Source organism: Bos indicus, chromosome 3 (assembly GCF_029378745.1).
Source record: "Bos indicus isolate NIAB-ARS_2022 breed Sahiwal x Tharparkar chromosome 3, NIAB-ARS_B.indTharparkar_mat_pri_1.0, whole genome shotgun sequence".
Lineage (NCBI taxonomy): Eukaryota > Metazoa > Chordata > Mammalia > Artiodactyla > Bovidae > Bos > Bos indicus.
Genome location: NC_091762.1, coordinates 59,736,012 through 59,749,231, shown reverse-complemented (window position 1 = coordinate 59,749,231; position 13,220 = coordinate 59,736,012). Strand labels below are relative to the sequence as shown.

Genomic DNA, 13,220 nt, shown 5'->3' with positions numbered 1-13,220 from the left:
ATGCACCATCATGGCTAAATGCAAGACTGCCACATGGCTCAACTACCAGTACACTGCAGATACCTACAGAAGGGAGGGAAGCAAGACCTAGGGGGAGTTGTGTGTGTGGAGTCAGGAGTTATTCAGCATGGAAACCTTTTCAACATTCTGGGAAGCTCTGCGTAACCAGGAACCACTGTTGGAGCTGGAACGTAAAGCAAACTGACACTGTTAGTAAAACACACGACTCCCAGCAGATCTATGCACACTTGTATCAGAAGCACGAGGGCCCTGGCTTTCACTTTATTGTTTCTTTCACACCTGAGATTTCAAAGTAAGAATTTTTCTTTTCAATAAGAGAATTCAACCAACTCCAAAATGGAAAGAAAAAACATGCTGCTTTGTAGAAATTCATCACCATGGAATGCAACATTCCCTAAAATAAGATCTACTTTAAAAATTAGAACAAGTTTCTAGCCAAGTACATCATGGAAACCCCTGAAAAAAGCACCCAATTCTTGACAAATACATCACTATTTAGAAAATTTGACTGCTTTTCTTTGATATCATTATTGCTCAGTTCAGTTCAATTCAGTTGCTTAGTCATGTCTGACTCTTTGCGAGTAGCCAAAGAATTACACCACCAGCTGTTTCTTCACGTGGAATATGGTACTATTTCTGAAATTCTGCATAATTTCTAATATTTTAAATGGTAAAGAAAGGGCATGCACCAAGCTGAATGTAGTGAGTGACTAATTTGCTTTTGCTCAAGAGCCAGCTTTTTGAGACTGTAATTGTGGTACTTTCGCTAATGTCTTATAAGATACTCAATGATGCGCTGTTAGCCCTGAAAAAATTTTCTGTACAATGAGTGCGTGACAAAAGTACTATTTAACACGACAACTTTTAATGGGCAGCCACAACCAGGTGAGTGAATACAAACGGTTAAAACTGCTAGAAAGTGGGAAGGCAGATGGGCCTCAACTACAGTACCTGCAGCAAGGACTGGAGATGCGTAGGTTTCTACATGCAGAGGTAAGCAAGGGTTAGGTACCTAAAGCTTTCGGATGAAAATCCTGGAAAGGGCTTGGGCCCACACTTACGTTATTCTTATTATAAATAACAACAACAATAACAACCATGAAGAAACATGCAATTAGTCCGGAAAATAAAACAAGTCTGTCCAGAGTATCATAGTGTCTAGACTATAAAGTCTGATAATTTATGTTGTCAGATTCCCTTATTACTAAATATCTCATTGAAAAATTATTAAAGAATTACGGGCAACTATACAAAGCCTTTGCTGGTACAGGCGTTACAGTATGGGTACCCATCTGGTAAAGAAAATATCACCATCCAAACATCTTAAATATCAGTATCTAACATCAAAGTATCCTAAGCCAATACTCTTAAACTGTTTTATCCAAAGGTACTCTCATCATCTTACTCTATTACCCTAAAATCAACAGTCCTTTGAAAAACTGTAATATCCTTCATATTAAAAAAATCCAATGCTGTAGAAATCTCAAAAATGGAATGTTAGTCATGTTAATTATCTAAAGAACTTGGCTTCATGGAATAGCTTTTGAGTATTTATTGCTCAGATGGGTTCAAAAAATTCTTAAACATAATGTGGCAATGGCTTTCATACATCTGTAACAGAGTATCACTAATAAAAATTTATTGGCATGAAATACTATAATTATGAATGTGTAAAATCTTTAAATCTTAAAGCCTCTTAACATAATCATGTATATCTATGTACAAAACATACATAAACTTCACTTTATTTAAAACATATGAAAGAGGGAATTTCAAATCACATTAAACATAATAAATATAGAACTTGCTTTGTTAAAAATCTACAGTATACATTCAAGGAAAGGCTCAACTTCCAATGCCAACTATGTGTGAGACAAAAGTAAACATTTACAATATCAGTTTCCTAAAAGTGCTATTTTTAATACCTATAATAGGAAGCTCATTCTAGTGCTTTGTTTCCATCCAAACATGTATACATTCCTTTATTCACAGAACCAGATGCTTCTGTTACTAAAAATACATATCCAAAGTTTTTATATCCTTTCAAATAGATTTAACATTTTAGCTCTTTGGGGGAGGAACAGGGAAGTCCAAACAAACAACACAGACCATCTTAAATGATTAAGAGATCACTGACTTTATAACACGCCCTGTTTCAACTCAGATGTGAAATCTGATGACCATGTTAATGGAAAAAAACTCCCTGTTCATACATCTAAGGTAAGTCATCCTTCTCTACATGAGAATTTGTGTAGGCCAAGGAGCATCCACTGTAGCAACCTTCCTGTGACCCAGGCCTTGACGACATGCTCCACTTCTGATTTGTACATTCTCTTCCAACCTGATTTGGCTTAGTTTCTTCAGTGGTGATATTCAGAACGTTGATTGAACTGCTGGGAAAAGAAAGGCAGATCTTATTCATTATCTCCTCCTCCCTTCATACCTTAGATATGCCTGAATGTCTAAAATTTGATTTCTCCCTTGCCCCATGCTAAACAAAAAATTTGAGGACACACTGGTCAAGAACATACAAGTGCTTTAACATGGTCTAGTTTAATTTATCACTTTGATCTATCCACCTATTTATTTATCTGTTCAGTATACTCTGAAGAATGCTACCCGACCAGAGCCTAAGGTAGATAGAGAACATGTGAGTTTTGAAAGCTAACGTCTCCCATACCATAATATCCTAGTCTTTTTATGCTTTATTCACTCATTGATTTGTTCATGCACGCTTTCATCCTCCATCCATTCAGCCATGCAGATATTTAATGAGCGCCTACAAAGTAGTTAAGAGTCCAGACCCGAACAGATGGTTTAGGTTCACAGCCCAGCTGGACTACCTAGTACATCATTTCTGGCAAGTTAAGCCCTGCTGTTCTTCAGCTTCCTCAGCAGTAAAGTGGAAATAATAACAGAACCCATAACTCATAGGCTTGAGGTGGAAAATAAATGAGTTAACACACACTAAGCACATGTGATGATGCTCAACTAACTTTAAGTGTCAGACAACAACAATTTAAGTGTCTGAACCCTGATACAGCCCCCTAGCTTCAGAGATACTGTCTGAGGTATGCTCTGCAACCAGCCTCAAAGCAAGGAAATTTAGTTAAATGACTACTTACAAATCATGGGGCTGAGCCAATGAACAATACATTTTTATCAACTGAATAGCTTAATTTTTTCCATAAAACTTATTTTTCCTAAATATTCATTTTTTGGTGTGACTTTGGTTAATAACCTTATAATGTGGCAATCCTTAAAAAAATTAAGTTGCTTCAATTCTAAAACTGTAAACCAAAAACACTGACAATTTTATACTTATTTGCTTTAAATAAAAAAAGGCACTTGCTTATAAATCAGATTCAGAATCCCTGCCATCTCAGATGAGATTAGATCAATGGTGAACTAAGTTTCCTACATAACTTAGAACGTGAGTTACTTTGCCGTTACTTTGCTGTAACGTGAGTTACAGCTGACATGTAAAATTCCACTTTACAGTGGAGGAGGAATGAGGATGTGCTATAGAAATTAGGCATAAATACTCCTAATTATTTTGCCATAATCTGATTATAAACCCAGATCCAAAGTGCTTTAAGAGCAGGAATTCAAATACACCAAATAATTAAAAATTTCAAGGCCAATGTCAAGCTGCACAGCTTCTTGCCTGATAACTAGTCACATGACTCTTATTTCATCCTCAGAGGCCAGCAACTGGAAACAGCTTAACGAAATTTTCTTAAGCTCCAAAATTCTGTTTCTATGCCACTGATACTGTTCAGTGTAGCTCTTGGGATACAAGAAACAGAAAAGCATTTTTATAATCCATGTATGCTTACATATATTTTTATTAGCTGCTACTGAAGGTTTACAAAGGACCAAGTACTGTTTTAAGTGCTTTACATATTTTACATTTACATACGTTACGGACACTGAATCTCACACACACACAGTACCTCACACTTAATGTAGGTACTAAACATTGGCCTTTTTATTAAACACAGAGTCTTCAAGGAGTTATAACTAAAAATAATTATGTAAAAAAGTAAAAATTTTAAATATGTAAATATAATTGAGGCAACTAGGCTACATTCTCTTTTAGGTACAGAATGCATTATAAGCATACTTCATTTTATTGCATTTCAACTTACTGTACACTTTGCTGATATTGTGTTTTTTACAAACTGAGGGTTTATGGCAATCTTGGGTTGTTTTTTAGTGATAAGGTACTTTTAAATTATGCTAGGTACATTGTTCTTTAAATACACTGCTACTGCACACTCAGTAGATAACCATACAGTATAAACATAACTTTTATATGCACTGGGAAGCCAACAAGTTTGAGTAACACACTTTGTTGTGATACTCACTTTTATCGCAATGGTCTGGAGCTGAGTCTGCAACATCTCTGAGGGCTGCCTGCATTTGTAAATTGTGACTAGAATGTGTATCTAAATCTATACATAGAGTTCTGATTGGTCAATTTGTGGGTTTCATAACATTCTACACATATACTCTGAGCTTACATTATCTTTTGATTGTAAATTAAACAAACTTTAACTTCCCACATTTAACCCATCAGTCAACCCACTGGCTCTAACTGCAGAATACAGCCTAAATCTAAGCACAGTCCTATCTTCAGGTTATGACCCTAGAGTCCAGATGACCACGTCTCTCATGTCCACTCCACTGACGTCTTCTAACTGGGTCTCCTGGCTTATGCTACTGGCTCCTACAATCTGTTTATCACATAATAAAAGGAAGTAATCTTTTTAGAACTTAGATTTTTTTAAAATCATTCTCTCACTTATAAGGTCTCCAATTGTTTTCCAATGCCTTAGAACAATCCTACTTACAAGTACAGACTAACATAGTTTACAAATGAAATCTTAAGTGCATCATAGAGGCGGAGGTGTCAAGCACAGCAGGGTTGTATACAAACATATTAGTCATGAGTTGATAGCTAATGAACCTGGGAGATGGGTACACAGGGGCCCTGACCGTATTCTCTTTATATCTGTATATATTTGAACTTTTACACAAAATATTACCTCTCACCTTCACACCACTTGGTTTTGCTCGCACAAACACACCTGTGTCCTACCTCAGAGTCCCTACACTTGCCTGGAGGGCTCATCCCCAAGTCTTTTTTTGCCCCTCCATATTTTATACTTAGAGCCCTAATCCTTTTAACAGTCAACTATAAAACAGAGTGCCTTGTCCTTTTCTAAAACTTCACATTTTTGTTTAAAAATTCTTAAATTTTGTTTCAAAACTGGGCAATTATTGGTTCAAGGGCTCTCTGGCCTCTTTGGCACTCAGCTCCATGCCAGTCTGCCACTGCACAGGCCACGTGTGCTGCAGCCCCGGCTCCTGCGTTCTGGATGCCTGGCCAAGTCCAGGTGCCACCATCTCCTACTTTAACGAAGAGGAATGAGATCATGCCACACTTTGCAACATAGCCCTTTGCTCTTTTCTGTTCTTTTCTATCTCCCTAGGAATGTTCCATCTGCTTAGTTCAAAATTAATCTTGAAATAGGCTCTAAGGTAGTGCTGATATTATACCTTAGAAAATGATTTAACAACTTAAGACCAAGGAGAATACGGAAGTGCAGCAGTTAAAAGCAGTTATCTGGCTTTCCTGGGGGTGCGGAGCAACTCTGCCTGTCCTGTCACCCTTGGACACAGATCCTCGTCACCAGTCAAGGGAAGGCAGCTTTTCTCAGGTCTTTGTCCTTCCACATCCATAACATGGGCATACCACATGAGACGCTTAAAGAGGTACTCTACAGAAACTATCAATGCAATATCCTTCTATTCAATACAATTAAAATAGTAAGTAACTCCTGAAATAAGATTGTACTTTAAGTTGTATTCTACCCATGAAATAAAAAGAATCATATATATATGACTCTGCTCCCAGAAGAGAGGGATCAGAGCTACCTTGCTCACTACTGTATTCCCCACACTAACAGGCATCTGTATGTAATGGATACCCAATAAATACGTGTTCAATGAATGAGTCAATCTACTCGGTTCCTCTTCAGAGCCTTTACTATTGCTCATCCTAGACAGGCCAACTCTTCTTCACAACGCCTCTCTAGCACTGTAACAAGTGTGTGAGGAGATCACCTACAGGCCAGTACCTATGTTCAGATGCACAAGAACGTGTCTGGCAAAAGTCTGAAGTAGAAGGAGAAGCAGGAAGAGACTTAGTCAGTTTAGACGTGCAAACTGGAGACCCGCTAGGCACACCGTGAGGCTTCTTTTGGCGTGACCTCGAGTGTAATGTAGGGGTATCCCGATCAGAACCTGTTAAAAAAAAAAGAAGAAAAAGAAGGAAGAAAAAAAGGCAGTACATATGAGGAAGCATTACTAATAAATACAGTGAAGGTAATCAACTAGGATCCTAGACTAGGTTCATTTGCAGCTCGAAGGGAGGTGTGAGAACAAGTTAATCTGAATATCTTCTGTACATATGAGCGTAGTCTAGCTAATCTGGTGATCTTTGCTATGTTCAGTCCACAAACATTTAGGAGGATCTAGTTTAAAAAATATTTCTAGCTTGTGGATTTTCAAAACTTGACATTACACTCACAAAAGTTGTTTTGGGTATGCAAAGTCCTCCTGTCATTTCTATTTTGGTCACAGTAAATTAAAATATCAAAGTTGACTTTTATTCCAATTAGAGAGTTCTTACTGGTGACTGCTAAAGTTATAATATTAATAACCTACAGTACTTTATTTACATGTATTTTCAGATTAAAAAGCTTATGAAGTACTCACTTCCTGAGAAGGCACTGAAAAGTTTCACATTTTCTGAGTTCTGGTGGTCAAAGGTAGTCATATTTAAAAACTGTTGCTTTAACCAACTGGCTCTTTCTTCTTCAAATGCCTTTCTCTACCGTAACAAGCAAACCAAAGAAACACTGGTCAATATTTCAACATTCACACAGTTGCCATTTCACACGGTTTCTCTAGGTATTTGTGCTTGCTCTCTATCTCTATATATTAAGTCAAAGGAATTAACCCTAGAAAACTAAATTTCATTTAAGAAAGCTGTTAAAAATAAAAATTCACCTGTTTCTCCTAACAAGTCAACTACTATTTTCACATCAATTCTGAATAAATTCAAGAGTATTAACACAGAAAAATAAGCACATTAGCATAACTTTAAACATACAGAATATCAGCATAACTTGTGAACATACAAAATATGGTAAATATAAGATTACAAGCAACATAAAAAAAACCCATTGTAAACGAATCACTTGGAAAAAAAAAAAAAGGCTTCATTGAGCACCGCTCTCTTCAAGCCACGTCCCAGTGCCTAGCAGCCATCATCACTTGACCACAAGAGGGCGTATGTCAAACCTCCCCTTTCTGAATAGGGGATGGATCCTAAATTCTCCCTCACGTCTCAGGTCTCTGTTTCAGGTAGATGCTCAAGCAGATAATGGGGAGTGGTAATGCAAAGTAACAAGAGTATCTCTTGGACTGGCACTGAAAGAGGTGAGGGATATGAGCTCAGAAACAGAGGTGATCCCATAAGATGGGAGAAAATGCTGGCACAAACTGTCTATTTCCTGAGGAAGATAATAGCTATAGATAACATAGAATTTCATAAGGAGGAAGGCCATGTCAGCTACTTAAGATAATACACAGTATTTCATTAATAAACATTAATACAAAATCATGGATCACCAAACATTTGAAGAAAAATACTAGCATAAAAGAAAAATGCCAGGAGAAATAAAGAGAACTGGCCATGGGTAAAGAAAGTTCAAGGCAAGTTTCTTTAAGATAACACAAATTATCAGACAGGTTTACAAACATCTGTAAAATATAATGCTAGACACAAAACAAAAAATACACTATAAAACTTAAAAGATAAATTGTGAAGCAAAAACTCAGTGGATGAAGTGAAAAATCAAACTGACCTTGCTGAATACCAGGTTGGTGATGCACAAGATAAAAAGAGAAAATATTCCCAAATTCGGAACATAAAGTCAATCTATAGATGTAGTCAGAAGGCCAAATGTTTGTCTAGCAGAAGTTCCAGAATGCAAGAGAAGTCAGAGAAGGAAAAAATACAGAATTGAAGAAAATATCCCTAAACTGAAGAAATATAGCATCTTCAGGTTAAAAGGAGCTATCCAGACCTACCCTGGTAAAATTTCAGAACTCTTAGTTTAAGAACATAAAATTCCAAAAGCTTCCACAGAGGGGGAAAAACACAGCACAGCTGTCTAAAATTAACGCAGGGTATATTATAACTAGGCTGCTCATGAGCAAAATCAGACAATGGAAGAATCAGGATAACTCACAGTTTTGAAAGGAAAAGTTGGAAAACAATTCTATATCCAGGCAAACCAATCAAGTATGAATATATTTTTGGATAGTCCAGAATTCAGAGTATTTTTCACTCACACACACTTATGAAAAAATTACTCAAGAAGGTAACACAACAGATTGAAAAAGGAACCCAAGAAAGAGAATATGAGATAGAAGTTGAATCTGATTCAAAAATCATAAAGAAAGTACACACAAAAAAGTCAAAGAATTTACTACAGATTCTCTTCTGTGTGACAGTCTTAACAACAAAGAAGACTACACAGAAGTGTCCAAACATATTACTGGCTACAGAATGAGTATTTATGTCATCACAATGTTACAAATGTTCTTTTTGGTTTTCAATTCTTACATCTCCATCTTGGACAAAGTACTTACACTTGAATTTGTATCAAATATCAGAATATAAATGTGGTAACACTTGACAGTGAAAAACAGCATCACGGACAAAAACTGGGGAGTGGAGGGGTAAGAGCAGTGCAACAAGGATAACTACAAGGATGCCCTCATCTTTCATTTCAGGGAGAAACCTATCCTGTCTAACGCTGAGCAAACATGAAATGGAAGCACTGAACAAAGTAAAAAAATCAACCAGGAGAACCAGTTCTTTAAAAATTAGCTTAAACAAGTAACAATATTATGAAGAAATCATATGTATATGAGAAATAGTTGTAGACGGGAGGTATGGTAAGGGTACTAAACTCCTTGTGTTTCATAGTGGGGAATCAATAGGCTGACTGTAAGGAAAAAGGCTGAATTTTATTCAAGTTAAAATAGTTTTTCCCAGAAGAATCATAAACCTTCAATAGTGGTACCTCTGAGGAATGAAATTGTGAGAAGAATGAAGGATACTTTCACACCTTGTAGCTTTTTGGAATGAGTTTCTTTTTTTAAATCATGTCCAGACATTACTTCTCTAATTTTTGATAGGGAAATAATGCATGTAATACACTACTAAATAAAAAAGCAAGCTGTTGAAGTGCACACACACACAGTTCATCATCCCTGGGTAAGGCAATGGCGAGAGAGACTTTCATGTATACTGTACTCTCCTTTCCCTTAAAAATAACCCAAGACACTCTCTCGGTTGAACTCTCTCTTGACTTTACATCTACTAACAGCAGAGAGATGACAGATGCCTGAAAGAAATCTCTTGTGTGAAGCTAAACTTTTAACAGTAGAAAGCTAACCAAAAGGCATGACAAATGCCTAGTTTTTTCAATATAAAAATTTTTTTCGATTCCCAAATCTGAAGGCAAAATGATATACCTCTATGATAGCTTCCATTTCAAGCTATTTTGTGAAATCACTGGTAAAATACTTAAGGAAATGTACAGCAAAGAAACAAAAATCAGAAGTTCAATGCAGTCTAGTGAGGCTTCTCCAGGACCTTCAAACATTCTACAAGGAAGGCCAATTGCTTAAAATACCTCCAATCCTAGGCGAATAGCTGCTTCTGTAAAGCTTCGTCTTTCCTTCTCGAAATTCTTTTTCTGCTCTTTAAATAGGGACCATTCTTCTTTGAGGCGTTCCTTTTCTTCCAGCAAGTAACAGTCTCGTAGCAGTGAAGTGGTGTCATCATCACATGCAGTAGCGAGCTGCTGCTATTAAAGTTTAAAACATAGTAAGTTCCAGAGGGTCCCTGCAACACCCCAACAAGTTGAAATGAAAGCAAGGGAAAAAAACAGGCCAAACTTCAGGAGAAGGAGAGAGATGATAAAGAATCAGAAAGTCAATGGAAATGAGGAGCCTCATTTCCCAAATGCTTCTACTCTAAAAGGCAAAGCATCAACTAATGATGCTTTGTGGTCTACCTGCTAGCAAGCAGAGAACTTAGACTCTAAAACATATCTTACGAAATAAAGGAGTAAAAATCTAGTAAGATTCAATAAAATTCTGACCCTTCACAGGGGAGAACAACTTTAAAAGGTGTCTTGCATTTACCTGTAAAAGTTGCTGCTGAGTTTTAATCATCTCTTTACACTGCTGAATTTCTAATTCGAGTTTTTCAGTTTCTTGTTCATGGTCTTGTCGTGAGATTACATCTTCATCGTTAAAACCTTCTAAGTGTACCTTTGAAACTAACACAAAACCAATAATTTGACATAAACCTTACAGTCTCCATTTTAGTTTATGGCATTTGGGGACATATATTTAAAAATCAAGAAATAAATTTAAAAATCAGAAAGGTTTTCCCTTTCTGGAATCTCAAAGGTTTTCTAAAAGGTAGTTATTTCCTTTGTCCTTTAAAAATTCCACTAGCTATAATAAAATAGAATAAAAGGTATATTATTTTAACACTAAAAAGTTTTTAAAAGTAAGCAGCTGTAATGAGTTCGTGGTAACTACAAATTCATGCTATTTCTGGACTAAATGATATCCTTACTTTACAAAGTTCTATTTCCAACATTTAACATGTAATTTGTATTTATTCAAGATCATGTCCTAATTAGAAATGTAAACCTATGTTCCCAGAAAAATTAACATTCATCAACTATACTCTTTTGACACTTCCTCAAAGATTAGTGCAAGATTACAAATCTTGCTGTTATTAAATTTGACAAATATCAGGTCCAAAAATACTTGCTATTTACTAATAGACAGTGATAACTGAAATCAACAAAATCTCATGAAAATTAATTTTGATATTCTAATTGTTCTGACTTCACTTTTTAAGACAATTAGCACTGAGATTGTCATTTCTGACCATTTAGAATAAATTTTCTTTAAGTAGACTGCATTTACTTAATAGACGTCTTAATTTTCTTGATTTAAAAACATGCAAACTTGAACAAATATAAAATATTAAGGATATACTCATCAACATCAATCTACTATGTATCTATAATGACAGGAAGTGGTTATCTAAAAATAATACACTGTTGAGTGAAAAAAGAACAGTGTAGAAAAAAACAAGTAATATTCAATTTATGGTTTGTAGACATTTAAAGTAAGTATTTTGCTAATGCAGAAAGGTCTAGAAAGGTATGCACAAAGCTGTTACGTGTTACACATAGGGAACAGAGACCTGACTATTCTCTTGGGTTAGCCAAAAAGTTTATTTGGATTTTTCCATAAGATCTTCAAACCTGAATGAACTTTTTGGCCAACCCAATACCTTATATACTTCCTGATATTTTGCATCAAATGTCTATTATTTTGAAAACAATTTAAAAATGAATTATTCACAACCTAAGAATATGCAAGTATCTAGGAATAATAAGAAAAAGGTTTATATTTATACTAAAAATTATGATTAATATTTCCTGATTACCAAGATACAGTAAGAGACTCAGTTTACTTTATTCAACTGTCTTCTGTACTCGGAATGGATGGACATAAGATGGCCTTTTTTGAGAGATTCTGAGAGCAAAGCATATTTTCTCAAATTGTACATCTGGAAATAGCAGAATTTTGCTTTTCAAATTGCCAGGCTAAGCTAAGGACTTTAGTCTGAGCCCATAACATGACTTTCCAAGTCAGCTTCCTGAGCGTCACAGCTTACTCTATGTGCATTCAGGCGGTACTTACCTTGGTTATCAAGTTTTTCTACGTGACTTTTCAAAATTCTCCACTGTTTTCTGATGCTATTGGTAAGCTGCTCTCTCACAGTCTCACAGGAAAGGTCCCATATACTCTCTCTACTCAGTTCCCCAGCATCCTCTTCAATATCAGAGATAACCTACAAGTGGCCAGAGATGAGAGGGAAAGACCAATATCTTAAAAATGATTTGAGACACTCAGACAAAAATCATCAGACTGACGGTCAGAGACATGTATCAAAATCATTTCCATGTTGTATGTGCAACATAAATGACCTAGTTCTTAACATAAATGTCTTGAGAAAAAATAATTAATACTGGAGATAGAAATTCCCCAATTCAGGTCTCTTTAAACCTGAATTTGAAGCCAAATATAGTTAGTGACAAAGGCATGGAGCTGTTTGAGGAAGAGCCTCACAACCTATCTCATGCTGTGTGAGGTGTTTTTACATGTCAATTGGTCCTCAAATCATGTTAACATGTGAGGAAACTGAGGCTTAGAGAAGTAGACTGACTATCCCGATGTCACACAGCTCTAATCCAACCTGCTTCCAATTTTGGCTATTCAGACAACTAAAACTGTGAAAAAAATCTCCAAAGTAAAAGCAACTATTAATTCTATTTTTCTCAAATACTTTTAAAAATGAAATTGGAAATATTTTTCTCTGTATTCTACCAGGACATGAAATCACTGTAAAATGTAGCAACCTTTACTGATATGATCAAATAGAATCAAAGCAGGAGAAAGAACACTGGGAAGCAATACTAAATGTATACATGTCATAATAACCTGCATCTACATAAAATGGTCCTAATTTGTTATTAACATTCAGGAAAGTAGACATATATACTTAACTAATTTGAACAATAAATATCTTGTTGGAGGAAAAAACAAGAAAAGAGAAGATAAAAACAAAGAAGGGCTGATTAGACTGTTTCCACATGCAGACAGCAGAAGTGAGGCAGTGACAGAGTCTGAAGAACTGTATCAATATCTGAAGTCAGCAATGGACTGACAGAGGTCAGGGTCTCCCAAGGGGCACAGATGAGGGGAAAGCCCAGGGTATGGCTCACTATGACTCTGGTTCTTGCCGATCAACACTCTGGAGCAAGCTGACAATAATTTTTCCAAGGAGCTACACCATCTCTGCTATACATTTCAAGGAATACCAGAACACTATAAATTCATTATTAAAATTAATAATTGCCAGATTGAGTGTAAAACCATTAAATGAAGATTAAAAACACACTTAGCAAAAAAAAAAAAAAAAATCACCACACTTAACTTGAATTTTGGGTATATAT

General features: G+C 35.9%; 1 protein-coding gene across 9 annotated transcripts in view; it reads right to left on the bottom strand.

Annotated features, from left to right (window-relative positions):
- Positions 1-864: 864 nt before the first annotated feature.
- SSX2IP (SSX family member 2 interacting protein) overlaps positions 865-13,220 on the bottom strand; it is a 59,405-nt gene continuing 47,049 nt past the window's right edge. For 6 of the 9 annotated variants that reach the window (XM_019957191.2, XM_019957198.2, XM_019957193.2 and 3 more), the window contains 6 exons: positions 11,905-12,055; positions 10,318-10,454; positions 9,804-9,977; positions 6,808-6,922; positions 6,168-6,333; positions 865-2,414 (listed from right to left, as the gene is read on the bottom strand). In XM_019957191.2, the coding sequence (XP_019812750.1) occupies positions 2,237-2,414; positions 6,168-6,333; positions 6,808-6,922; positions 9,804-9,977; positions 10,318-10,454; positions 11,905-12,055 (921 nt within the window). In that variant the 3' untranslated portion in view covers positions 865-2,236. The remainder of the gene's footprint in view (positions 2,415-6,167; positions 6,334-6,807; positions 6,923-9,803; positions 9,978-10,317; positions 10,455-11,904; positions 12,056-13,220) is intronic. The other 3 variants (XM_019957194.2, XM_019957196.2, XM_019957197.2) reach the window with 3 other exon arrangements.